Below are 25,259 nucleotides of genomic sequence, written 5' to 3' on the forward strand. Positions count from 1 at the left end.
ATGAATCGATTTGGTTGTCAACTAATTAAGTTGATTATTTCTTGAGTCAATTCTTCCAAACACTTCACTAATTCCAGCTTGTTAAATGTGAATATTTTCTGGTTTCTTCACTCCTCTGTGACAGTAAACTGAATATCTTTGAGTTGTGGACAAAACGAGACATTTGAGGACGTCATCTTGGGCTTTGAAAAACCGAAACTAATCAAAATTTGTAACCGTTTTCTGACATTTTGTAGACCAAACTACTAAGGGAGTAATTGAGAAAATGATCAACAGAACACTCAACAATGAGAATAATCGTTAGTTGCAGCCCTAAAGGAATATAAATCTTTGGCTTTTTAACTCACGTGTCCTTGTTCTTCTCCAGCAGCCATCTTTGCTCAACGACGCCCCGTCTTGTGACCGTTCGGCGCGCCCCAACCTGAAACACCTGCTTCATTTGATTACATGCGATACACAGTTGTACAAAGCATCTGACAACATCATGCGTCATCTCGCTCATCTCGTCAGGCGCGTTTGTGCAAACACTGAGTGATGAATGAATATTGGAGAAGTATTGATCCGCCCAGACTTTAAACTGAGGGCCAGATCAGTCATTTTGAAAGCCCTCCCGCGGAGGTCAGGACAGGGTGCCCTCTTCTTGAAACCCGAAGCCCTGAAATCCCCTGCAGATCTCCTGCTAACTCATACATTTCATCAACAGTTAACATGATTTGTAAAGATATCATATCATGACACACAACCCCTGATATTTGTTGGACACTGTGATCAGGCATGGCATGAGTGCCATGTATATTTTTAGGAGCAACTGATGTGGCCGCAACGTCGATTCAATAACAATCCTTCTGTTTAAGCTGCACTATTGGCAATATCTTTCTATGCATCCATTTTTTATTAACTTAAAATGAGCATTTGGGTTTGATATGTATGTTTAGATACAGGCTCTATAAGCACTCACTGAAAATGATGCAGTTAAAATTGTGATTTTCTGTTCAGTTTAATCAGATTTCATTCTCTTTTAAATTTACAAATTGTACATGAATTGAAATATGTGGCAATATTATTGGCAGTAGCTCCTCAGTTTTTGGTAATTTCGGTGCTTGCCAAGAGCCAAATGCCTGCCAAAAATGCCAACTGCCACCCCAAAATCCGTACACAATGGCCAGTGAGTGATTCATAGAGCAACTTTTTGGATGATGCATCTGTCACAGAAATGCTGCTGACTGGTAATTGTGTACTATGGTTTAGGGTCAGTGTCACGTGTTGGTATCGGTCATTATCAACAACACAGCTGAATGTTCTTGCAAACGAACAGTTCTTTGCTTCAGTTATTTTCACTTTCACAGTTCAGGGAGAGTATGGTTTTAAAACTGTTGCCTGTCTTTGTGTAGTAGTTTCACTCGCACGACTCACCCAACAGATACGCTCTCATTTAAATCTCAGCTCCGTCTCACGGGTGTAAACGTTACCTGAAGCGTTTCATTTACACGCCAAGTCTATTTTTTTTTTTTTCTACAACATGGGCGCAACGCGAGGTTGATTCCCGGAAGGCCTAAATGAATATATTTTATGTACATTTTTGCAAACTAGGCAGAGCAGAGGTGCTGTGTCTCTGTACAGAGCCAGAGAGTAGCACACTTTGCTCTGGCTTGTAATCCTTAACTTTTGCCCAGCACCCGGGAAGCCAGACGGGAACTTGTTGGGTATTGCGGAGCAGCAGTGTTTTTTTTTCATGGAGAAACTGTACCCTAAACTGTACATTTCCTGCCAAAAGACAACTCTGCTCAGATCACCCAAAACCTCCCTGCCCTGCTGCTCGAGGCTTTTGAAATTCGCGCCGTACAGACACTCGCCTCAGGGTGGCATGAATGGTGTCAGCATGCGAGCATGACGCTGACGTAACGTTTGCGGTCAAGACAGCGCTTTAGTTTGAAATTCAAATGTGTAGTTGCGTATTATTATGGCCATATCTTAAATATGTATCAGTTACATCTTTACTAGGTATATACATTCACTTGCATTCATCACATTTGGCAGAAGCACATGCATATTGCGTTGAGGATGTTCCAGACACTCTGCAGCATATGCACCATCCAATAAAGCATACAGGACCGAGTTAGTCCAGGCTGCAGTGATCACAGTTTATACGGGGTGTGGACGGTGCCCACGGGGGTCTGCGGTGGTCAGGCTCGGCAGATGTGGGTGCGGAGTGGGAAAACGTGGTGATGGATTTCTCAACAGTCCTTTGGCAGGGCGCCAGCAGCCGAGAACCATCTTCACCCCCCCCCCACGACTACCAGCCCTGTACCGTTGACTGTTATCGCTCCGCTCCAGGCTGCTCTGCTGCCACTTAACACGCCAGGGCAGTAAAGGATGGACATGCAAGAAGAGACAGACAGACAGACAGACAGACACAAACACACACACACAAACATGCACACTTACAGATAACACATGCTGAGGCCTGACCAATATATTGCTACTGCTAGTGTTGTATTAGAGACTTGTCATGTGGGCATACTGATAACGCTCCTCTAAAATCACTGAAAATGATTTTAGCAAAACTTTTTTTGTGTTGTTGGGGGAGCAATCGTCTCAATTTTGTCTGAGAGGGGGGCCCACAGTGTCACAATTACAAACCCTCTACCCTGGACCAACAACAATAGCACACAAAAAAAAAAAAAACCTTGAAAATGTATTTTTAATTCCAGTCTATTACAGCTCTTGTTTCTGCTCTAATTATCACTTGTATCTGACCCAAATATTGTACTGTATCAGTCAAGCCTGAGTGTGCACGCACACAGCGCAGTCATCTGATAGCGTCACATGTTTCCTTGTAAAAGCCAACAGAATGCTGTGTACGCTCAAATCATGTCGAACCCAAACACCGCAGTCTCCCGCTGCATTCTGTGGCATTTAAGTGGTTTGTTTTCTGTGTCATGACTCAGTCGCCACCCTGCAGCCTCTGACACATACGGCTTCTGGCAGAAACATAGGTGGCGACGTATCGGTAAAATCGAGGGCAGAATTAGCCTTGAGGACAGCAAGGCATGTTGTCAGGAGGAAGGTCACCAGTTCACAAACCTTGACTGGTATGGGAAAATCAGGCTGACGTGCCCTTTAGCAAATCACTTAACCCCTGATTGCCCATAGGAAGCTTCTTATTCTCCCACTGTAGAAAACTGCGGTCGTATTCGGAAGCCATCAGCTGAAACTGTGCATAACTCGGAGCATGTTGTTGGTGATAAAATAACATCCCTGTGTCAACTTTCTCTTCAAGAATAAATGTCAAAACCAAAATATTGCCCTCGCAGCTTGTGGCTTTCCACCCACATCGTTGGAATAGAAGATTGGAGCTTTAAAATGTTTAACGGGCGTAGCAACAGATGTCAGGGATAATGATACGATGCAACATTTTCTAACTGTTCTTTTATGGACTAATCTTTGATGCAGGCAAGCTATGACCTGAGGTGCCTACTCTAAAGCTTAGTGGACACATTTGTACAGTGATAGTTTCTCTTTCATGCCACTTCTAATGATCAGTTCTGTTTTATGCAGGTTTTATACTGTTATACCTTTTTTTAAATATCTTTTGTGTCTTTCTAAATCTATATGTGCGATAAATCTTTTTGAGAGTACGCTTTCATTTCAAACATGTATTGCTAATTTGTATTTGTCTCATTTTAAAGCTAGTTTATAAGTCAATATAACACATCACATTGTCTTGGCAAGCAAAAACAAAACAAAATGGCAATTCAGAAAATATACTTCACAGAAATAGACTGAAATGATGTGGAAGTACTAGGCAAGTGTACTGCCTCGATACAAATGTGCATGAAAGCATCTCACATTAGACGGGGAAGAAGCATCACAGAGCTTTATTGAGACAGAGCTGCCCAGTTTATCCACAGGCATGATACAATTTCCATCAAGTCTTGACGGCTACAATATTCCAGACTGTTGAAATGTAGTGAATGTAGCAGCTGTACTTGAACAGTTTCCTCAGAAGCTCTGAATTCCTGTACTCCAGTGTGTGCTTTTATGTCCATATTCCCTTAGTGCAACTGTTCTGAAATGTAAAAGAAGAGCTTGTCATTGCGCCCTTGTGAAATAACACTTAGGCGGTCCCCTGGGTTCTTATCTGGGTCCGCTGTAGATTCCTAATTATCAGCATTAATCTTTTTTATTGTCCAGAGCCTCTGTGTCGCCCTGGCCCTGCTCAGCGAGACAGCAGACACACTCCAGGCCCTCTGCTTCCCGTGTGAGAGCAGAGATTCGGCCTGACATCAGACATGGGAAGCGAGCTCCGGCAGCATGAAGGATAAAAGGTCGAGACTTGACCACCCTGGGCAGATAAAGCAGCCTTTTCATGTGTGATCAGCCCGCAGCCTAGAGACAAATCCCTCAGCGAGCTGCCTTTGAACTTCCACCGCAACAAGAGCGACTCCCCCGACCGCTCAGTGGCTAACGAAGGCCGTGAGAGAGCACGAACACACACCTCTTCATTATTTAGCTAAATGATGCCACCAACACTTCTTTACTCCGTGGAGCGGGAAGCCGGATGACAAGAACGAATGTACAACATATTGGGAACACCTACTCTTTTCAAGAAGTACACTAATGAGGGGATCCACGCAGAATTCAATATGCTTTACTGATCTCTCTTTTTGAATCTGTGCCAGTTGAAAGGGAGGAGATGAAGAGAAGCAGAGGATTTAAACATGGATTTTTAGAAAATGTTTGGGCTGGAACCAGATATTAGAAAGATGTTGCCAATGGGTTTGTACATTCAGTTCCTGCAGATTTTCCCTGTAGAAACCAGGCTCCTTAGTCTCTTCCATCAGTGCATAATTCATAAGCAACTCATTGCCAAAGCAAAGCCAATTGCATCCACTCTAAACGAGCGTACAGCGCCCACAGCATCACCAAAGGAATGTCAGTCTTGTGACCGACAATTTCACATGCTTTGTTTGATAAGAATGGATGTAACTAGAGGGCTTTCTTCTTCCGCTGCTGCTCTCCCAGGTAGAGAGAATGCAAACAATGCCGGTGTGGTGTCTGTACTCACGCCTTACCAGTTGCTTCAGCTCTGTAATGCTGCCACTTTGCTCCCGCTGTTGTGTGTGTGTGTGTGAGAGAGAGAGAGAGAAAGAGAGACACAGTCTGTATGTATATATAGCCAGGCACTATTTTTAAAGCTCAACCACAAATAGTAGAAACGGGGCCTAAAACGGTCCTCGCCTCTGTTGCCATTCCTGGGCTGCTGCAGCCTTCTCATTCATTCATGACTTTGCATGAATTTGCAGAATCACTCTGGGGCTTTCTCTCTCTGCTTTGCCCCTTTTTGAAATTTGAAATGTATAATGCACCCATCCTCTGTTTCTGTTCAGGCGTTGTAACATATCGCAGACCACCCTTATTTCATGGTTAGTTAGACGCACGGCGGGATTAGACATGCCTTTTTACCCTCTTCATCTTTCTCTGTGTTGCATGGAGTGAGGTCAGCGTTCAGTTTAGGTAGTAATAAGGCATAATGTTATCACTGGACACACAACCGCATCGGCCAGCTTGCCGTTTAATGCTGAGTGTCATCGGTGGGAATCTGCCCACTCATACCTGCTTTACAGACATGTCAGGAGTCTATCCTGAGAGGCTGGAAAACATAATATGAAAAGGGCAGTCCCAAATACTGTATGAAGCGTTTTAGATGTTTTGTGTAGTTGAATGGAGAATAATTTCCATACATACGTTTCAACTAGAGATGTTCCGATACCAGTATCGGTATCGGCTCCGATACTGCCTAAAACGCTGGTATCGGGAAGTACTGCAGTTCATGCACCGATCCGATACCACGTAAGAAAGCCCTAAAGAAAATCTACGTTAAAGTAGTTTATTTATGTTCTTTTTCCGTTATAACTGACTGTCAAACTGGAGAATAAAAGAATGTTCTGGGGCGTTCATTGTTTGTGTTTGTTCATGTTTCACAAAGAGTTTAACCTGCGCCAGACTGAAAACAAAGATAGAAATCATATCACATCCATACAGGGATAGTAGTATACAGTTGTTAAAATATACGACACACTGGTATCGGATCAGTACTCGGTATCGGCCGATACGCAAGTTCAGGTATCAGAATCGGTATCGGGAAGCAAAAAATGGTATCGGGCCATCTCTAGTTTCAACTTATTCACATATTGCCCTGCTACGATCAACACCGATGAGGTTTAGAGCTGCAAAGATGAATCACTTCATCGATTAGTTATCAACTATTAAATTAATTAACTATTTTGATAATCGATTAATCGGTTTGAGTCTTTTTTTCTTTTTTATCTCTGATTGCTTGGTCACTTTGGTCTTTTTGGGGAAACGCTGATCGACATTTTTCAACATTTTCCGACATTGTATAGACCAAACAACTAAATGATTTAATGGAGAAATGAATCGACCGATCAATCCACAGTGACAATAATCGTTTGTTGCGGCCCTTAATCATATTAAACGGACTAAAAGCTGGGGAGATACGTGGAATCCACAGACTCGTTGACTCCCCTCCGCTCCGCCTTCGATTGGGGAATCGCATTCGGCGTGTCAGGCGGCCCCGGCCGGTTGCCGCGGGCGACCAGCAGATCAGTGATGTGGCGGTGATGCCTCTAATGAAGCTGACACAGCGCAGCCTCCCTCTTCGCAGGCCCCTGAGGGCCTCCTGCTCTGCATGCAGCCCCCCCCCCATGCCATGTGCTTCTGAAATGCATTGCTGCATCATTTATTCTCTCGTTGATGACGGGTCAAGGCAAATACAGTGTTTGTAGAAGATAAAGTGGGTCACAGTATGCAAACAAAGTCTCTCTCTCTCTCTCTCTCTCTCTCTCTCTCTGAGTCTGATGAATGAATGCCTCTGTGTTTTGCAGGAGCTGCCCAGCTGAGGTGAAGGGGAGGGCATAAGATCCCAGTGCAGCCTAAGTGTGGATGACCTGCCCCCCCTGGAAAACAAGGACCATGATCTGAAGAGGGCACAGCACACCAAACCCTGTTCTTCCTCTCCTCCTCCTCCCTATTTTATATTTTTGTTTTAAATCTACGGGGCGACAGCCTCCCTGCCTGGCTGCTTCCGACAGAGTCCGCGTGCACGGCGAGGACAAACGGAAAGAGACCAGACATTTAAGGAGGAAGACATACAGCGACAGCCCCCCCCCCCCCCCCCCTCTCCCTTGCCCCTCCCACCGCCACACCGGAAACATGGGGAGGAAAAAGATTCAGATCCAGAGGATCACTGATGAACGCAACAGACAGGTTAGCGAACAATTAAGAGAGCCAACAATGTCTGAATGCATAATGACTTCCTGATTTAACTTGAGCTAGCAGCTGCATCAGTGATCAGCAACCCGATTAGAGCATCAATAACACAGACGCAGGTGACAAATTAAGGGGTCAGCCCTATGTTCCCACATTAGGGGTTAGGGGGTTAGGCGAACATTGGGCCTAATTTTGGAAATAGATCTTAGAAATGTGGGAACTGTGGGAACATAGGGCCTAATTTTGAAAAAAATCTTTGAAATGTGGGAACATAGGGCTGTGGATACATAGGCACGCTCCCCAAATTAAAGCTGTGATTACACAGGCTACATCTACTACATCTTCTATACACTACTATGTTTTGGCACTACTTTGCCATTTACGAGCCCCTAAAATGAAGACATTTTGAAACACCGTTTCCCGTCCGTTTTGTTTTGAAAACTCCGGGGTTGCTTTGTAGTCTGGACGGGCACAAACTAGACCTTTTGGAAATGACGACACAGCCAGTCAGTCTTAGCGGTTTGGTAGGCTTACATACCTTTCAGTAACAGGTCCACGTCGTCTTCAAACCAAGCAGATCCATGCTCTTACTGTTCCCCATTGTTGTTCTTTCTCCAAAGTATTTTCAACTTCTACAGCCATGATTTTCAACCGCACAGTAACGCCAGGCGATTTGCTTCCTGTTTTTGTGTGAATAGTCATGTGACATGCGTTTTCAAATGTGTTAATATGGACGAAGATTAGTCCTGCTCCTGGAGCTAAAACTCTTGTGCGTACGGAGATCGTTTTTGTTTCAAAACGCCGCTTAAGAAATGTAGCCACAGTAACCCCTGAATACACTATAAATGCAGCTTAACGCAAAACACATTGGGTTTGGTACTATTTCGGCATGCTGGCGTCCATTGTCGATGCTTTAAATCACACATTTATCCAATTAATCTGATGTGAAACTGGCTTGAACTCCCCGTATAAATCTCTCTGTCATGCATCCTGCTCAGATCTAAGAAAGGAACATTTCCACTCCTCCACGACTAAATTCCATCGCACTGACAGAAAACTGTAACTCATGCGATAACAAATCCCCCCCAGGGATCCTTTCAGTTTTCACATGTCCCGTGTAGCATGAACAACCCAGTGGCTGTTCTCTCAGCAGTGCCACAACAGAACAATATAATAGCATCCTGTTTTAGGAGGCTCATATGACTCCGCTAAGTAATCATGGGGGCTTTTTTTTTTTTTTTCAGACCCCGAAAGCCCTCCCTCTTCCTCGCTACAGTACAAAAAGAGCAAGAAAGTTTGATATTCTCCCCCAACAGCCTCAGTCCCTCTGGTTTCATCCGTGGCATTGTCAGAGAGGATGAAAGGGTAAATGATCCATCTAAAATGAGTCAACTGGTAAATGGGCTTCGCTCCATTGAGCAGATTGAGTAATGGATTTGACGTGCCCACCTTCAAAAGCGGATAGAGAATGGGGGGAAAAAAAACAACACACACACAAGACGGAGAGAAACAAGGTGGCTGTCTGAATGAGACCTGAGCAGTGCGAGAGCGAGCTGGCCGAAGGGTTTCGGAAAAATCATCCTCAGTTTTCTCCTCATCAATCTTAGCGGGTTGCATTTCCATAAAGGAGAGCAAACAGAGCCTTGGGGGGGGTGTTATATGGATGGTTATTCATCAGTACACAATTGGACATAAAGGAGGAGGAGGAGGGGGGTTGCGAGCGTTTTCCGGTCGGGCAGGCTCTGGTTGCAGCCAGCGTTGTGTATCAGGTGTTGGAACACGTTGTCAATAAGGTGACTCTGTGCTAACACACAGCCGTGGTGTCAGAGAATCAAAGATTACTCATTGGCCGCGATTAACGAGCAGCCAGTGGTTTCTTAATCAGTGTGGCAAACCGATCGGGGCGATGACCTTCAGCCTCAGTCCCTCTGGTTTCATCCGTGGCATTGTCAGAGAGGATGAAAGGGTAAATGATCCATCTAAAATGAGTCAACTGGTAAATGGGCTTCGCTCCATTGAGCAGATTGAGTAATGGATTTGACGTGCCCACCTTCAAAAGCGGATAGAGAATGGGGGGAAAAAAAACAACACACACACAAGACGGAGAGAAACAAGGTGGCTGTCTGAATGAGACCTGAGCAGTGCGAGAGCGAGCTGGCCGAAGGGTTTCGGAAAAATCATCCTCAGTTTTCTCCTCATCAATCTTAGCGGGTTGCATTTCCATAAAGGAGAGCAAACAGAGCCTTGGGGGGGGGTGTTATATGGATGGTTATTCATCAGTACACAATTGGACATAAAGGAGGAGGAGGAGGGGGGTTGCGAGCGTTTTCCGGTCGGGCAGGCTCTGGTTGCAGCCAGCGTTGTGTATCAGGTGTTGGAACACGTTGTCAATAAGGTGACTCTGTGCTAACACACAGCCGTGGTGTCAGAGAATCAAAGATTACTCATTGGCCGCGATTAACGAGCAGCCAGTGGTTTCTTAATCAGTGTGGCAAACCGATCGGGGCGATGACCTTCTGATGCCTGAATCCACCAAGTATATGAGCGATATCCGCCGTGTTACTCGGCGTCCTGTTTTCTCCCTTTCATTCAAACCACACAGTTGACAACCTGCAGGTGGAGGCGGTGGAGACAGGTTCGGACATACACGCGTGTGTGGACTGTCTCACAAGCGGTTTCAGGAAAGTGGCGCGTGTGTGTGTGTGTGTGTGTGTGTGTGCGCGCGTGTGTGTCGGCCCGCCCCCGCGAAGCTCCGACCTGCAGACAGCAGAAGAAAGTAGCTGCACCTTCACCAAAATGAAGACTGAAAAACAGAACTATTTTGGCACAAACATTTACTCGCCATGTGGCAGATGGCCACATAGATATAGATGGATATAATGTATTAATTATATATTATTATTTAAATTTAATATTTGGTGTTTAATAAATAATTGTTAAACGTAGCACACGAGTGAGTCTGTAGTCTATCACTAACACTCGAGGAATGCTGCAAACGTTTGACAGCCAGTAGGAATTGCCTGGGTCACAAACGGCAATTCCACAACTGTACAACAACAAATATGATCAAAGACATATTGGGGCTATTTAAAATGTCTTCCAGTTCCAGTGTTAAATATTCTTTAGAAATAAAAGTTTGTTGATCTATGAAAATGTGTACCTGCATTATTATGCCATTATCATTATATTAGATGAAAATGGTCTCAGAACGACAATATTATCGTTTATTGCAATCATTTCTGGGACAATTTAACGTCCAGCAAAATGTGTCATCGTGACAGGCCTACTGCACATTGACATTTTGTTCCCTGCTTGTCGGATACGTAACCAGAGCGCTTTACACATCCAAACAGGGCTGCTAGATACGAGGAAAATATGCAGCATGCGATAATGTTGATGAATATTGCGATAACGACAGTACTGTCGATAAATAAACTATTTTTTAAATTGAATTTGAAACAAATGAAAGGAAATCATTTTTGAACGGTCTTTTATTGAACATTGAATTGAATATATAAGGCACCACTTAAAAAAAAAAGAGCAACAGTTACATTTCAAAAAGCAGTTCTCTACTGATATTTTTTTTCATTGCCAGATCTTCCTCCACAGCGCTTCGGAGGAGGGTCTGGCTATAGTCTGCACAGCATTCCAGGATGGGAGAAAAACGTGCTCTGGTTTATTGACATTTCTTGGAACCAATCACGATCGTCTTGGGCGGCGCTAAGGGCCGGACGGAGCCACGGTGCCTCTGCAAAATAGCCTCGGGAAGGAACTTGTTTTGGTGGAACGTGTGTACGTTCTAAAGTAGTTTTAGTCGCGCAACAGAAAACTCTTTCGTTCTTTGCAGGTAAAATGAATGACTACTTTCATAGAATTTTGATGTTTTATTCAATTCATAGTATTTGAAAAGAAATGTTTAAATGGTTTCAAAACCGCCTGCTGACTAAACTTTGACATAAACCAGTCTGTGATCCACTCAACATTCATAATTTCTGCTTGTTTTAAACTAAGGAATTATGTAATATAATTACGTCATATAATTATGTCATATAAATCAGGTTTATTGACCATGAATAATAAAACAAAGCGACACAAACGTTGGAAGAAGCGCCAACAAAAAGGAAAAAGTTCCTTTTCAATTTTGACCCGGAAGCACAAGTTCTAGCCTGGCTCCGCCCTCCTACGTACTTCCACTCAATTTTCATTTTCCTTCAGTACTACGTTTGGGTTTGTGGTATATTCTTGGGTTTTCTCCGGTCAAATCTTTACCGGTCCAATCTGGTAAACAGAGGGAGTGGCTGAGAACGATGACGTTGAGGTCGTGCACTAGTTTGAGTTGTAGTTCCGTAATGGCGGCGGAGAAAGATGCGAGCGAAGCCATTCCGTCCGTTGTGGCAACGCTGCCGAATATCCAGAAGTTAAAGGCCGAGCAAGAACAATCTTTGCTGAGTTTTGTTGGTGGCCATGATGTTGTGGCCCTCCTCTCCACGGGGTTCGGGAACAGTTTGATTTTCCAGCTCGCTCCGTTAGTGGTGAAGGAGTTGGCTAAGGCCAACGCTAGCGACGCTAAGCCGACGTTACGACCGAACGTTAGCGATTGGTTATGGCAGATCCAGAGTGGCTCTGGGCAGATCCAATAGTTTTAAACTTCAACAGAGTACCCGCCTTCAAGGAAGTTAACACTTGTCAATGGAGAGTGGCCGGACTCTCTGTACTAATGAAATGTACCAGAATATCGACCGGAGTTAAATAAAATGACAACACAAAGAAAGCGGAAGGTGAGGGACATCCGGGCAATCCCGGAAATGAAATGTCGTCGATATAGACTATCTTTCAGCTAACGCAACAAAATCGACGAGTGTCTTTTGCAACATGTCGCAGCCTTTCGCAGTTTGTTTATTGCGCCAGTTGATATTGCGATGGCGATTTTTAAAAAAAACAATATTCTGTGCAGCCCTACAGCCAAACTAGATTCTGTTCTTCTATCAGTAACATTCAGAACAAGTCAGCTGTCTTGGAGGTGGAACACCGTGTTAAGCTTTCTACACGCTTGCTCTGTGTTGCTTCAGTTAATGAACAGTGAATGGAAATCAAATGAATAGTTTTTTTTGGAGTACATGCAGCCCCGTCACCCTCCTACGTGTTGATTTAGAGATGCTGCCATAAGCTCCACAAAATAAACAGCGTTCAGAGTGTGGGCCCCGGCTGGAAACATGACAGCATCTCAACTACCACATTTCTTATGAAGACAAAGAAAAATGAGGAAGAACAAAAAAACCAACTGGAAATGCTTGGATTGATCTGATGGGTCGACATTGTGACTCTTCTAGCTGGAGGAGGAATACTGTCTTCCTTCCAGAAATCAAAGAACCATAAATCCAATATTATTATATTATGCCAAGTAAAAACTGTACAACATCCAGCGCAATGCAAAGGAACATCACACCTAGTTGCAAAGTGTGAGGAGTTTTATTTTTTTTTTATTTTTTTTTTTTTAAAGGCATCAAAAGTCGGGTTGATTTTCTGCATAGATGATGTTAGGACAGGCTCGGATTAGAGCTGGGCGATATGGAACAAATCAGACATCACAATATTTTTTAACAAATACCTCAATGTCGATATTGCGGCGATAATGTAGGGTTGACTTGCTTTCACAAAATGTTAACACAATGAGAGTTTTGATGAATAATCACCAATAATGCGGACACAATGACTAAAAGACAACACTTGCATATCACGATATTACGATATCCAAAATCTACGACGACATCTAGCCTCATATATCGATGTAGGGCTAGGGTTGGGTACAGAAACCCGGTTCCAGTATGGAAAAATATCCCCCTTTCTCTGCAGTTAGCTAGCTGCTGTAAATGTAGGCTACTTTTAAAATGCCATATTTTCCCTCTGGGCTCACCAAAACGGACGTAAAAGCATATGAACCATTCATCGTCTGGAAACATTTTGGCTTCAGAAAAGATGATTTAGAACAACGTGATCAATGATCGTTCATTCATCGTTATCGAGGTAGAATGTTCAATTAATCGTGATTTTACATTTTTAGGTCACATATCAAAGTCGATATACATATCGATATATTGCCCAGCCCTAGCTTGGATGATCATGAAACTCGCCTGGTTGTGTCATCAGTATAACTCTGTGACTCCCAGGAAGCATTTTGGGACGACACATCGACCTAATTAGACATTTAGCAGTTTAAGTCCGTTCCCTGTCAGATTCTGGGTCAGTTAGGGATGAATTTGGCAACTGTGGAGCAGTGAATTGGACTCAATTGTAACAACTTGATTTGCTTATCTGAAGCTCATGGGTATCGTAGTATTTAGAGGCATTCAATCCAGACTACACTATGGAACTGATGGGGGGGGGGGGAGACATGATTTGCATTGATGATTGAACCAGGAGAGTTTCATGTCCATCCAAGCCTTGGAAATGTCTCGACGGTCAGTCTCCTAACAGTTAGAAAGTAGGGCTGCACAATTAACCGTATATATTTATCGAAATCACAATATGAACTAGTGGGGAAGTCGCAGGGGGGCACAATATTTGTTAAAGGCAAAATATGTGTCAAACCATTCTAAAATAAAGTATTGTGGTGCTGCAGAGACGTCCCGGCCTACAGACCCTATCCTACAGACTAAAGGAAAAAAAGTCTTTGTTTGGTACCGATCCTTGCAATCGGATATTTCCCTCATATCGTGCGGCCCTATTAGAAAGCGGACAGGCTTATACTTCTGAAAACCAAAGATGCCTGAAATAAATGTTACGTTGAGGATATCATTAAAAGAAAATAGCTTTGGAGAGATTCATCCCTTCACTTTGGAACTCCACACTCCTCATATGGCTATACAAATCAGCAGATAATATATATATTAGCTGTCACATTACACCGAAAAATGAGGCTAACCCAGGGCAGGGAGAAGAGTCATTTTTTTTTTTTTTTTAAGTTGAAAAGCAAGTTTCATTCATTCCATGATCTTTCACCAGCACTAATGCCTTCACTTAATGATCGGCATCTCGTTCCGTCTGGCTCAGACCTGACTGACTGTGGGAGCGAGACTGGAAGCCAGCGAATGAAAAGGGAGGCTTGAGCTACACCAAACAGCGAGAGGAGGTTGCGGTTGTCAGTGGTGGTTTCCTCATCCATCTGCCACACAACCACAACCTCGCCAAGACACACACACACACACAGTCACGCACACAAAGACACACAGTCACGCACGCACGCACACACACACACACACAGACACACAGTCACGCACGCACACACACACACACACACAAAGACACACAGTCACGCACACACACACCTGCACACAGACACGCACACACAGTCACACACGCATGCACACAGACACACACAGACAACAATACGCACACACGCATGCACACACACACACACACACACACACACACACACACACACAACAATACACAGTCACGCAGTCGCACACGCAGTCGCACACACACACAGTCATACACGCACGCACACATGCACACACACACAGACAAACATATACACACACAGTCACACACACACAATCGCACACAGACCCACACACGAAACCACTCGCCCCCTTTCTTGCTTTCTTTCTTTCTTTCTTTCTTTCTTTCTTTCTTTCTGTCCTTACTGAGGATGTCTTGGTCTTCAGTTGCCATTGGTTACCTGGCAATTCTCTTCTTAATGCCGATAACCTCCAGCTTGTTTTTCCATTGTGGCAAACGGGGGGGGGGTCGAAACTGAGACTCAAAGTGGGCACCCCGCTGCCCACTTTCTCTAATATAAGAAAAGATGTTTTGGAGTCCTGTATGTTTTCAGCTCTGGCAGGTAACCTTATGTATCATTTGTTAGGAGCACAGTTGTTGATGTTATTTGCAGTGGCTTGTCTCTTCATCACCCGAGCGCTCTCGTCATCCTGCACAGCCGTAATTTCCTACATCACCACATAATTTATCTGCTCATTCTGTGTGTGTGTGTGTGTGTGTGTGAGATCAGCGATATGTAGATAGGCAGAGAGATGAAGATGGGGGGGGGGGGGGGGGTGAGGGAGGTAAGATGATGGTAGCAGGAGGGGAGTCTGTTGCCCATGGATACGACCCTGATATAATTTGATTTGTGGTAGCAGGAAGCAATGAGGGGGTGGGGGGGAAGCAGGGAGCGAGGGAGGATGTGGAAAAAAAAGCGACAGAGAGAAGAGAGGGGAAGAGAAAAGGAGGGTGAGAATAGAGAGAGAGAGAGAGAGAGAGAGAGAGAGAGAGAGAGAGACTTAAACGTGTCCTGCGCAGAAGTGAAAAGGAGGCAAGAGATACGAGCGATGGAGTGATTGTGAGACGGAAAGATGGAGAGATTGAAGGTCTCCCATTGCTGCTTCGCTAGCTTTCATCCTCCATGTCTTATCTTATCTCCACCCCTCTATCTCTTTCCTCTCTCTCTCTTTTCTTATTCAATTCATTTCAATTACATTCAGTTCAAACCAGGCAGAGCCGAAGAAGAACCACAGTCTGTGTCGGTGCAGGTAAACCATAGTAGCACTACATTCATCATTGTACTATCAGTGTGTCAGACATGCATTGTTTTGCCAACGGGATTACAGTATAATAACTATGACTAGAAAAGACCTTAAAGACTGTCGGTGTCCATCGGCCTCTGAACTTCTACTTTTAGGTTAAGTTTTTATTAATGTAACTTTGGTATTGTCTAGGGGTGTACGAACAAATCGATACACTTGAGTATCACAATATTTTATTAGCAATACTATATAGATTTTCATTTGTTTTTAGTTTACGTGCAAAAATATTCATGTAAGACAGTGGTTCACGTTTATGTTGTGTTTTAACCCCCTACTGCTAGATGGCTATGCTGAGACGCACCACTAGTGTCCTTGCCTAACAGTGCCTAGCAGTGCCTGACTTTTTACTAGAAGCTAACAATGTAGCTATGGCTGAACTTTGGCCTACTTTAGCATATAAACATTAGCTCACTAAGAACCTGTGAACCACAATCCCAAACTGGCAGTTTGATTTTCAGTGTACTGAATTGTTTACCCAAAGTAAACTTCTTTGACTTTATGCACATCATGTCTTTTTTTTAAAATATTAGTTTTTCTAAAATTATACTTTAAAAAAAATCCTGTCGAAATATATTGCAAAATATTGAATCGAGCACACAAACATGCAAAATATTACAAATAAAAATATTACGGTGCAAATCCGCCATCACAATGGCAATGCTCCAAGGTCCAAACACGCCTGGCTTTTAAAGGGAAAGGGAGATGATCTCTGATTGGTTTATTGCATGTTACGCCCAAAACACACCTATGATTAATGAAGACACTAAGTACAACCCTTTTGAACCATGCGCCCGGCGCACGGACCCTTTTTTCTGCCGTCAAACTAGAAAAAGTGGATTTGGACACGCCCTAAACGCACCTGCGCCAGGCGCTTCACGACGTGCGCTTCGATCATTAAAATAGGGCCCTTAGAATAGTATTCTGAGTCTGTCAGTGGCAAAAACAGCACTTTTAGTGGGCGGGAATTGACGCTGCGCATTCGCCCTATAGGAATACATTGCAGCCCGGTTCGCGGCTGCCGGTGACGGCTGTCTCGCTAAATACTGGATCAGTTTCATAGATATTTATTCACATTAGTCACTCAGACACCAATGCATGGGAAAATAGGGTCCAGGTTGAAAAATAGCGAAATTACCCTTTTAAGGACAATGTCGACTTGCAGGCTGAAGTGGTCTTGGGTCACAATCTTTAGTGCTGAGACTTCTAAGAATGCTACACTATAGGTCCCGCCCCCTAATCCGTGATGTCACGGCAGGTATTTTAGCCTTTTACGTCTGATGGAAAATGTGTTGACGTCACTCGTGGGCGTGGCCTGGAGAGCAGCATGCATGGAAACCTTTCTACCCTTTTTTTTTTTTTTTTTTTTAAACACCTTCAGATAATTCCAGCATCCCATCTGTGCACACACTTTCTCTTTGCATTTTCTGCCATATCAAACACGAGATATTGTATCGGTACCTGGAATCCATTTCTTAATCTTTATCTCTCTCTGTGTGTTTTTGTGTTTGTGCAATCCTGTGTGTGTGTTTTAATCCAAACAAAGCCAAATCTCCCTGGATTGGAAAAACCAGTTGGCACTCGTAAAGCTAACCGGGAGGCAACAAGGGTCCCTGTGCTTCTGCAACACTTCCAGTTCTGTTCTGCTTGTTCACAACCGAGGGGGCTCGTACAACTGTGTGCGTTTGTGTGGAAAAGAGAGAAAAAATGTGCGACAGAAGGAGAGTGTGGAAAAGAGAGCGGGAAAGAGTGTGTGTGTGTGTGTGAGGTTGAAAGGGAGCATGGAAAAGAGCACAACAGAGTGTGAAAACAACGAGGTGTGTGTGTGTGTGTGTGTGTGTAAAAAAATACAAGCGGCGCACTTGAAAGAGAGCATGTTTAGACACTCTGTCTAGAAGTCTGTTTCCTAAAGCACACAGTACTTTCATACAATAAATCCTTTTTTTTCCCCCAAATAAAAATGAAAATTCATGAAATGCCTGAATGCACAACTACAGAACAGTGATTTGGGGTGTTACAAAATGCAAAATGATTGGTCTCTGGTCCAGGATGAACTTAAGTTACATTACATTACATGTCATTTAGCTGACGCTTTTATCCAAAGTGACTTACAATTGCTATACATCAGAGGTCCTCTGGAGCAGCTAGGGGTTAAGTGTCTTGCTCAGGGACACATTGGTTGATGTATCGCAGTGGGAATCGAACCAAGGTCTCCCGCACCAAAGGCATGTGTGGTGTGGGAGACCTTGGTTCGATCCACTGCGCCATCACCACCCCTAGAACCCCAGTTCAGCCTTAAAGGAATAGTACAACATTTAGGGAAATACGTTTTTTTTTTTTTCGCTCACCGTGAATTTGACGACACAACTTTAGAAGTCACTGCTTCCGGCCCAACTTGTCGCCTTTACTCTTGGGTTTCGGCACGGTATGCAGACTTTAAACAGAGCCAGGCTAGCTGTTTCCCCTTGTTTCTAGTCTTTGTGCTAAGCTAAGCTACCTTTGCCGGGGCTTCATCTTCATGCTCAACAGACAGACGTGAGAGTGGTATCAATTCTCTCATCCATCCAAGAGTTTTTTTTTCATCAATATGTCAGACTATTTCTTTAAATCCAACCTTTTCTTGTAGAAACTATGGCTCGTCTTTCGTAGAATGTTTTTAACCCATAATTTGTTCTGTTTCCAGCTGCAAGACGATGCTGTTAAGGACAAATCCGGCGCAAAATGAACCTAGGGGTTAATAACACGTGTCTTTGCAATCTCTTGTCCTTTGCATGTCCCTGGGACTCTGGGCCAGCTCTGGGACCACATCATGTAATATTTAGCACAAAAGGGTGGCCTCAAGACATTCTTTTCTTAAAAGAAGAATTCCTCTGGTCCCCCAGCTTAGTTTCCCTTTTATTTTTGAAAGAATATTCCTGTAATGAGTATCAGTATTGTGAAACATTGCTGAACTAGAAAATAAAAGCTTTTTTAAAAATTTGTTTTAGAAACATATGGCTTTTGATTGAGATTTATTAGCAGCGTCTTGTATCATTTATTACTGATTTAAAACTGAAACCTTTTGCCAACGCCAAAAATGTGTTTCTTTCCCCCCCCCCTCTTCGTCTTTGGTTCCCTCTCCCCACCAGGTGACGTTCACCAAGCGGAAGTTCGGTCTGATGAAGAAGGCGTACGAGCTGAGCGTCCTGTGCGACTGCGAGATCGCCCTCATCATCTTCAACCACTCCAACAAGCTGTTCCAGTACGCCAGCACCGACATGGACAAGGTCCTGCTCAAGTACACCGAGTACAACGAGCCGCACGAGAGCCGGACCAACGCCGACATCATCGAGGTAAAGCGTGGGGTGGGATGGGGGGGGGGCTGTGGTGGGGGAAACAACCGGAAATACTTGCCTAAATATAACACGCTGGCATTGATTTGATCATGATAAATAAGTTCCCTTACTCCCTGTTAATGATGGAAGCAATGGTCAGTGGACGGGAATTGGCGGTGCGCATTCGTCCTGTATGGTTATATTGTAGCCCAGTTTGCGGCTTACGTTGACAGCGTTCTCGCTCAATACTGGACCGATTTCATAGATTTCTGTTAACATTAGTCACTCAGACACCAATGCGTGGGAAAATAAGGTCCAGGTTGAAAAATACCGAAATTACCCTTTAAGGACAATGTCGACTTGTAGGCTGAAGGTGTCTTGGGTCACAATCTTTAGTGCAGAGACTTCTAAGAATGCTACAGGTCCCGCTCCTAATCAGAGATGTCACGGCAGGTGCCTTTACGTCGTCTTAAAAAATGTGTTGACGTCACTCGTGAGCATGCTGCTCTCCAGAAACATTTTTGAATTCATAGTGTGGAAAAATCAGTTTGCTGTAGTCTTAGTTACTTGTCTTTATCGTTGCGTCACTCCAGTACTCCAGAACAAGAGTTTATTAGTTTGACAGCGGGGCTTCTGCTTGTCAGAGCACCATCACAAGACTGGATTTATCGGGTAACGTCCGTAATCATGACTATGCTAATTTTGCTAACTTTAGCTATCAACAATAACAGTCCGTGGTTAGGAAAGACTATTACTGCCACTGTTTGTTAGAAATCGACCTGTGATTAGGGATATACAATACCACAGTCGGCTAATTTCATTCAGTTGTACGGCAGGGATACAGTAGTGCACACAATCCCCATGGTTACCACAAATTGATCCCCTGTCGGTTAATCGCGGAGCGTTGCCCTTCACATGCGGAGCGTTGCCCTTCACATGCGGAGCGTAGTAGACCCCGCGACTACGCAGGCGAAGTGTCGCTCCCCGTGTGAAAAGCCCTTAAGCCTGGTCATGTCCTGATCTGGATTTTATGACCCCACGTGCACAATTGTTGTGTTTTCTGCTGCAAAAAGACACCACCGTTACAGTAGTTTACAACAAATGAAGTCTACTTAAAGGAATAATTTGGCATTTGACAGTTAAGGAAATACGCTGATTCACGTTTTTGCTGAGAGTTCGATAAGAAGATCAATGTCGAGCGGGATTTATGGTTCTGCGCGGGGCTCTTCGCAGAGCTTACGCCGTAGCCTACGTAAGTGGCCTGAGGTTTATACTTGTGCGCCGGTGTCTGCGTCGTTCTAGCGTATCTCTTTGAGGGAATAGCAGGGCCGGCGTGTGTGTGTGTGTGCTGGGGAGTGTGTGGCAGAGCGAGTGAGAGTGTGATGGGGATTAGCTTCGGAGCGAGTACCGACTCTGGTGGCGTAGACGGAGAAACAAAGTGTCTCCCCTGTGCTTTCTGACCACTCGGAAAGCTGTAGCAGAAGAAGTTAACCCTTGATTTCATGTTGTTCACGGAGAAGGAGAACCCAGAAATGAGTAAAGGAAATGTGACACTGCCAAGCCATGGCCAAACGGACCAATCACAGTAGCTGCGGTCTGCGTTGCCGCGAGATGCAGTTACATTTTGTGAGGGGTGCACGTCAGGCTATGGCTTAGGGTCCGACGTAGGGTACACGTACCTACGGCGTAGATTTGACGCAGGACCATAAATTGGGCTTCACTCTCATGTCCGTCTCTTTAAATATAAAGCTAAAACCACGGGTCGATTAGCTTAGCTTAACGTAAAGAGTAGAAACCGCTAGCCAAAAAAAAACACCTACCAGCACTTCTTAATCACATTAATTAACATTTTTCATTTCATAGTTTCTGTTTTAATCTGTACAAAAACCAAAGTAAAATGAGCAGTGGAATTGTGTTAGCTTTGAGCATGGCTAGGCTAACGGTTTCCCCCTGTTTCCAGTCTAACCCTACCGTGGAAATCCAGAGTTCACGCAAGAGCACAATTTGAATTTGTCACTCTGGCATTGAGGAATGATGCTCATTAACTATGCCCTTGTAACGTTTAAAAAAATAACATTTTTTTTTTTTTATTAAATTTCTTTTTTTAAATAAAAAAAACCCCTATAAGCTAAGCTAATTGACCCCTGGCTGTAGCTTCATATTTAACAGACAGATATGAGAGTGGCGTCGATTTCTCATTTGCCTTTTGGCAAAAAAGCCAGTAACTGTATTTACCATAATGTTGAACTATTCCTGTAAGGGGAAAATGGGGAGAAAATGCAACAGACCACTCTAGTCCAGTCCAGTTGAGAGTCCAGTGTTGTCTATGGCTGTACTTTGGCTTACTGCCTGCTAGCTCACAGGGAGGGCAGAGGTAGGGACAGCTGGGCTTCCCCCCTTCTCCCCCTCTCCCTTACACCTCTGGCATCAGCCCTGTAGTTACCCAGAAACCTCTCCCACAACACAAACAACAACAACAGCAACAAGCCAAAGGAGGACGCCTGGAACCAATTGGAAAGCACCTTGGCACAAAATGGCCACCAGATAGAGGAAGAGTGGTCGAGCGGCTGAAAAATGTGTGTTCGTTTTTGCATATCGAGTGGAAGAGAGGTCATTGATGAGCTTAGGAAAGAAGGTGTGAGGGCAATCATTTAGGTCCATTTTGATGTTTTTTTGTAATAGGAGTATATTTTCCTTACGTTTTTTTCTTCCCTGTGGGAAAAAAGCTTTGCTGGAGCTCATTGACCGAACACGGAGCACATTCACATGCCTTGCTGACCCTTTCATACGTAATGGCCCTCTCATGAATTGAACACAAGATGGTTAGGTATGACTCAGCGAGCCGTGTACACTGCAGTACAGCACTTAGGCTTCATATGAGCGTTGACTTAAAGCGGGATCTCGCTTGGCTTTGAATCTTTTTCTCACTTGTTTTTACACGCATTGCTGCAGCAGTTCAGGATCGGTCAACCACAAACACTGTCAACAGCAAGTCACCACCACATATTCAGTGGCATGTCAAAAGCTCAGGTTAAAGTCATGTCCCCACAAAGATGCACACAGCAAAGCTAAGGGAAGCAAAAGGTCTCCAAAAGGTCTCCAAAATGAGAATGGTCGGCTTGGGAATAAATGTACCTCCAATAAAAGACTCAGTCACCCAGTCTGGATGGGTTTTGTCACAAGAATCATATGTTTTTATGAATTACCAGGGACTTTTAATTGGGAGATGTTGTCAAATTGGCCACATTATTTTGGAAGAACCATTATAAACCAATTTATTATAACCTCATTATGTACCCTCTGGAATCAATAAAGTATTTCTGATTATTTCCACGTCTGTACTCAGGGTCAAATTGTATGAAGTAATATTGGTAATCTAAAATAACAACAGAGGAAAAATAAGGATTATAGTGGGAGTGAATCCCCAGGACTGCCTTTATCAGCTGCTTCTAAACTCCTGCATGATCGCCTCGACAATTAAGAATATTCCAACAGAATGAAATATCAATTTCAAACATTATGAGCAAAGTGATACCTACCTGTGTCCCAGGAGTGGGGAACTAACGATTGGTTGTATTTCCACTTTTTTTTCAGGCCGTTTTCTTTTTTTAATGAAATACATTATTGGAAGAAGCCCAACAGCTTCAAAGATTGTTTGATTCACCTCATAAATCCCGGGAAGCCCCACCGACCTCTATCTTGCTGCTTGAAGGCATCGCGCTGGTCCAAGTTGTCTGCAGCTATTCCCAAACATCTAAATCGATCGCTAGCTAGTGTGCTGGAGGGGTTTTAAACACAGCTAACGGCCCTCTTCCACTACAACTTTCTCAGGAACCTTTTTAAGGAATGTTGTTTTTTTAAAAGAAATGACCATCCTTATCTTGACATATTGAGCAAAAGAACTCCACAAACTGTTGAGAGCAGAATCTGCAAGTTTTTTGTTTTTTTTTGTCTTTGGCTCTCTGTACATTACAACCAGATAAATCTGGGTCCAAATGTAGTTCCTGCTTCCCAAAAACGCTTGTTTTACTGAGTAGGGCTGCACGATATGAGGGAAATATGCCATATATGATAACCTTGTTTAATACCGCGATAACGATATCACTCACGATAAATGAACGTATATTAAAGGTGCTCTAAGCGATGTTGGGTGACGTCACTTCTTGTTGACGTTCGAAGTATTTTCAAACAAAACGAGGACTAACCCCCCCCCCCCAACACCCACCCCCAAATCCTTCTTGTCGGTTATTGGCTGGAACACTGTTTATGTTTGGTGGTGCAGGTTGGCGCAGTTTGTTTTTGTTGTCATTTGTGGAGCCTGGGCTGTCTACAGTGTGTTCAGGGGACAGGCAGCTCGCGGATACTGAGGAGATGTTTGCTGTATGTGACAAAAAATGTTGTAGCCTAAAAAACGCGTGACATCGTTTAGAGCACCTTTTAAAGTGTACTCAGTTCTGCATTTCTGCTGCTGTCAGTATTCTGCTTAAACACAACAAATTGCTTGTTGAATTAAAAACGAACGAAAGGAAATCATTTCCGTCATTCTTTCGTTGAACAGATTGAACGTTGAATTGAATGTGAAGTGTGAGTGTCTTTCGCGATATGTCTCAGCCTTTCACGGTGTGTGTTCACGGCCAGTTGATATCATGGCGATGACGATAAAAAAAAATATATATATATATTGTGCAGCCCTAGTTCCTGCCTCCCAAAATGTGCCTGCTTTGGGAATAGTACTTTGCAATGACGCACGACCTCATTACGGCTGAGATTACTGTATCTACTGTTACAGTATCGCAAACTACAGTCTTTATTCACACACGAAGCAAGCACTGGTTTCCAGTAGCATCGGTATTAGGAAAGGGCTGTATTAACGAGAACGTTTTTTTTATGAAAGCTCAGCCTCGACACAGAGCAGGCGAGAGGCTGCAGAGTGATAAGATATACTGCAGTTAGGGCTGGACAGTATATCGATATCGTGATATGTGACTAGATATCGTCTTAGATTTTGGATATTGTAATATCGTTAAATGACATAACGCTGCATTTCAGTAAAGTGATGTCATTTTCTGAACCTACCAGACTGTTCTAGCTGTTCTATTATTTGCCTTTACCCACTTAATCATTATGTCCACATTACTTTTGATTATTCATCACAAATCTCATTGTGTGCATATTTTGGGAAAGCAGCAATTGTGAACCCTACAATATCGGCACAATATCGATATCAAAGTATTTGGTCAGCAATATCGTGATATTTGATTTTCTCCATATCGCCCAGCCCTAACTGCAGTTGTAGCCCTGGGGACCGTTTTTATACCGGGTTTTGGTACCCAGTGATTTCCCTTATTCAGTTCACGCAGTCTTATGCACATGTTCATATCGCTACTATAGATGAACATTTACGATTATACATCTACTTTATAGACTCCACTGCTGACTATTCTTGTAACAATTTGGCCACAATTAAGCACATTGACTATACAAGGTCTGGGTTTTGACCTAGTCACTAACTTTTAGTTCTTATTGGACTTTCTGGTTAAAATGTGTTTTTTTTTTTGGGGTTTTTTTTTCCAAGTCCAAAGTCCAGTCAGGGCTAAGATTTAGTTTGGTGCCATATTACCCCTCCCTGCTGTCACTTCCTCTCACCCTTCCTCGTCTCTTTCCTGCCTCCTAATCGTCTGATTCACTCCGGTCACGACCATTTCTCCCTTCTTTTCTTATCCTTCCCTCTCTGTCTGTCTGAGTGTCAGCAGTAAAGCCCTTCTGTAGGCTGTATCTCCAGCTGCAGATGGCTCGTGTGTGTGTGTGTGTGTGTGTGTGTTTGTGTGTGCGTGTGTTTGTGTGTGTGTGCGTGTGTGTGTGTGTGTGTGTGTGTGCGCGTGTGTCGTGGCAGGGCGTTGGACTGCTCCGGGCCACATCAGCTCAAGCTCCACTGGCCCTGTTTGTGAGCGTACATGTGTTTGTGTTTTCAAGTGTGTCACTCTGTCTATTTCTCTCTCTTTACATGTGTTCATTTTTGTGTGTGTGTGTGTGTGTGTGTGTGTGTGTGTGTGTGTGTGCATAAGTCCAC

At 43.8% G+C, this 25,259-nt stretch overlaps 1 protein-coding gene across 7 annotated transcripts in view; it reads left to right on the forward strand.

Moving 5' to 3' along the window:
* The window catches only part of mef2d (myocyte enhancer factor 2d), a 133,456-nt gene that overhangs the window by 39,087 nt on the left and 69,110 nt on the right, over nucleotides 1-25,259 (forward strand). For 6 of the 7 annotated variants that reach the window (XM_078252062.1, XM_078252063.1, XM_078252058.1 and 3 more), the window contains exons 2-3: nucleotides 6,909-7,290; nucleotides 19,004-19,207. In XM_078252062.1, coding sequence (XP_078108188.1) covers nucleotides 7,237-7,290; nucleotides 19,004-19,207 — 258 coding nt within the window. In that variant the 5' untranslated portion in view covers nucleotides 6,909-7,236. Of the gene's footprint in view, nucleotides 1-5,003; nucleotides 5,026-6,908; nucleotides 7,291-19,003; nucleotides 19,208-25,259 lie in introns of those variants that run through there. The other variant, XM_078252059.1, reaches the window with a different exon arrangement.

The sequence above is a fragment of the Sander vitreus genome, chromosome 6 (assembly GCF_031162955.1).
Source record: "Sander vitreus isolate 19-12246 chromosome 6, sanVit1, whole genome shotgun sequence".
In the NCBI taxonomy this organism is placed as follows: Eukaryota; Metazoa; Chordata; class Actinopteri; order Perciformes; family Percidae; genus Sander; species Sander vitreus.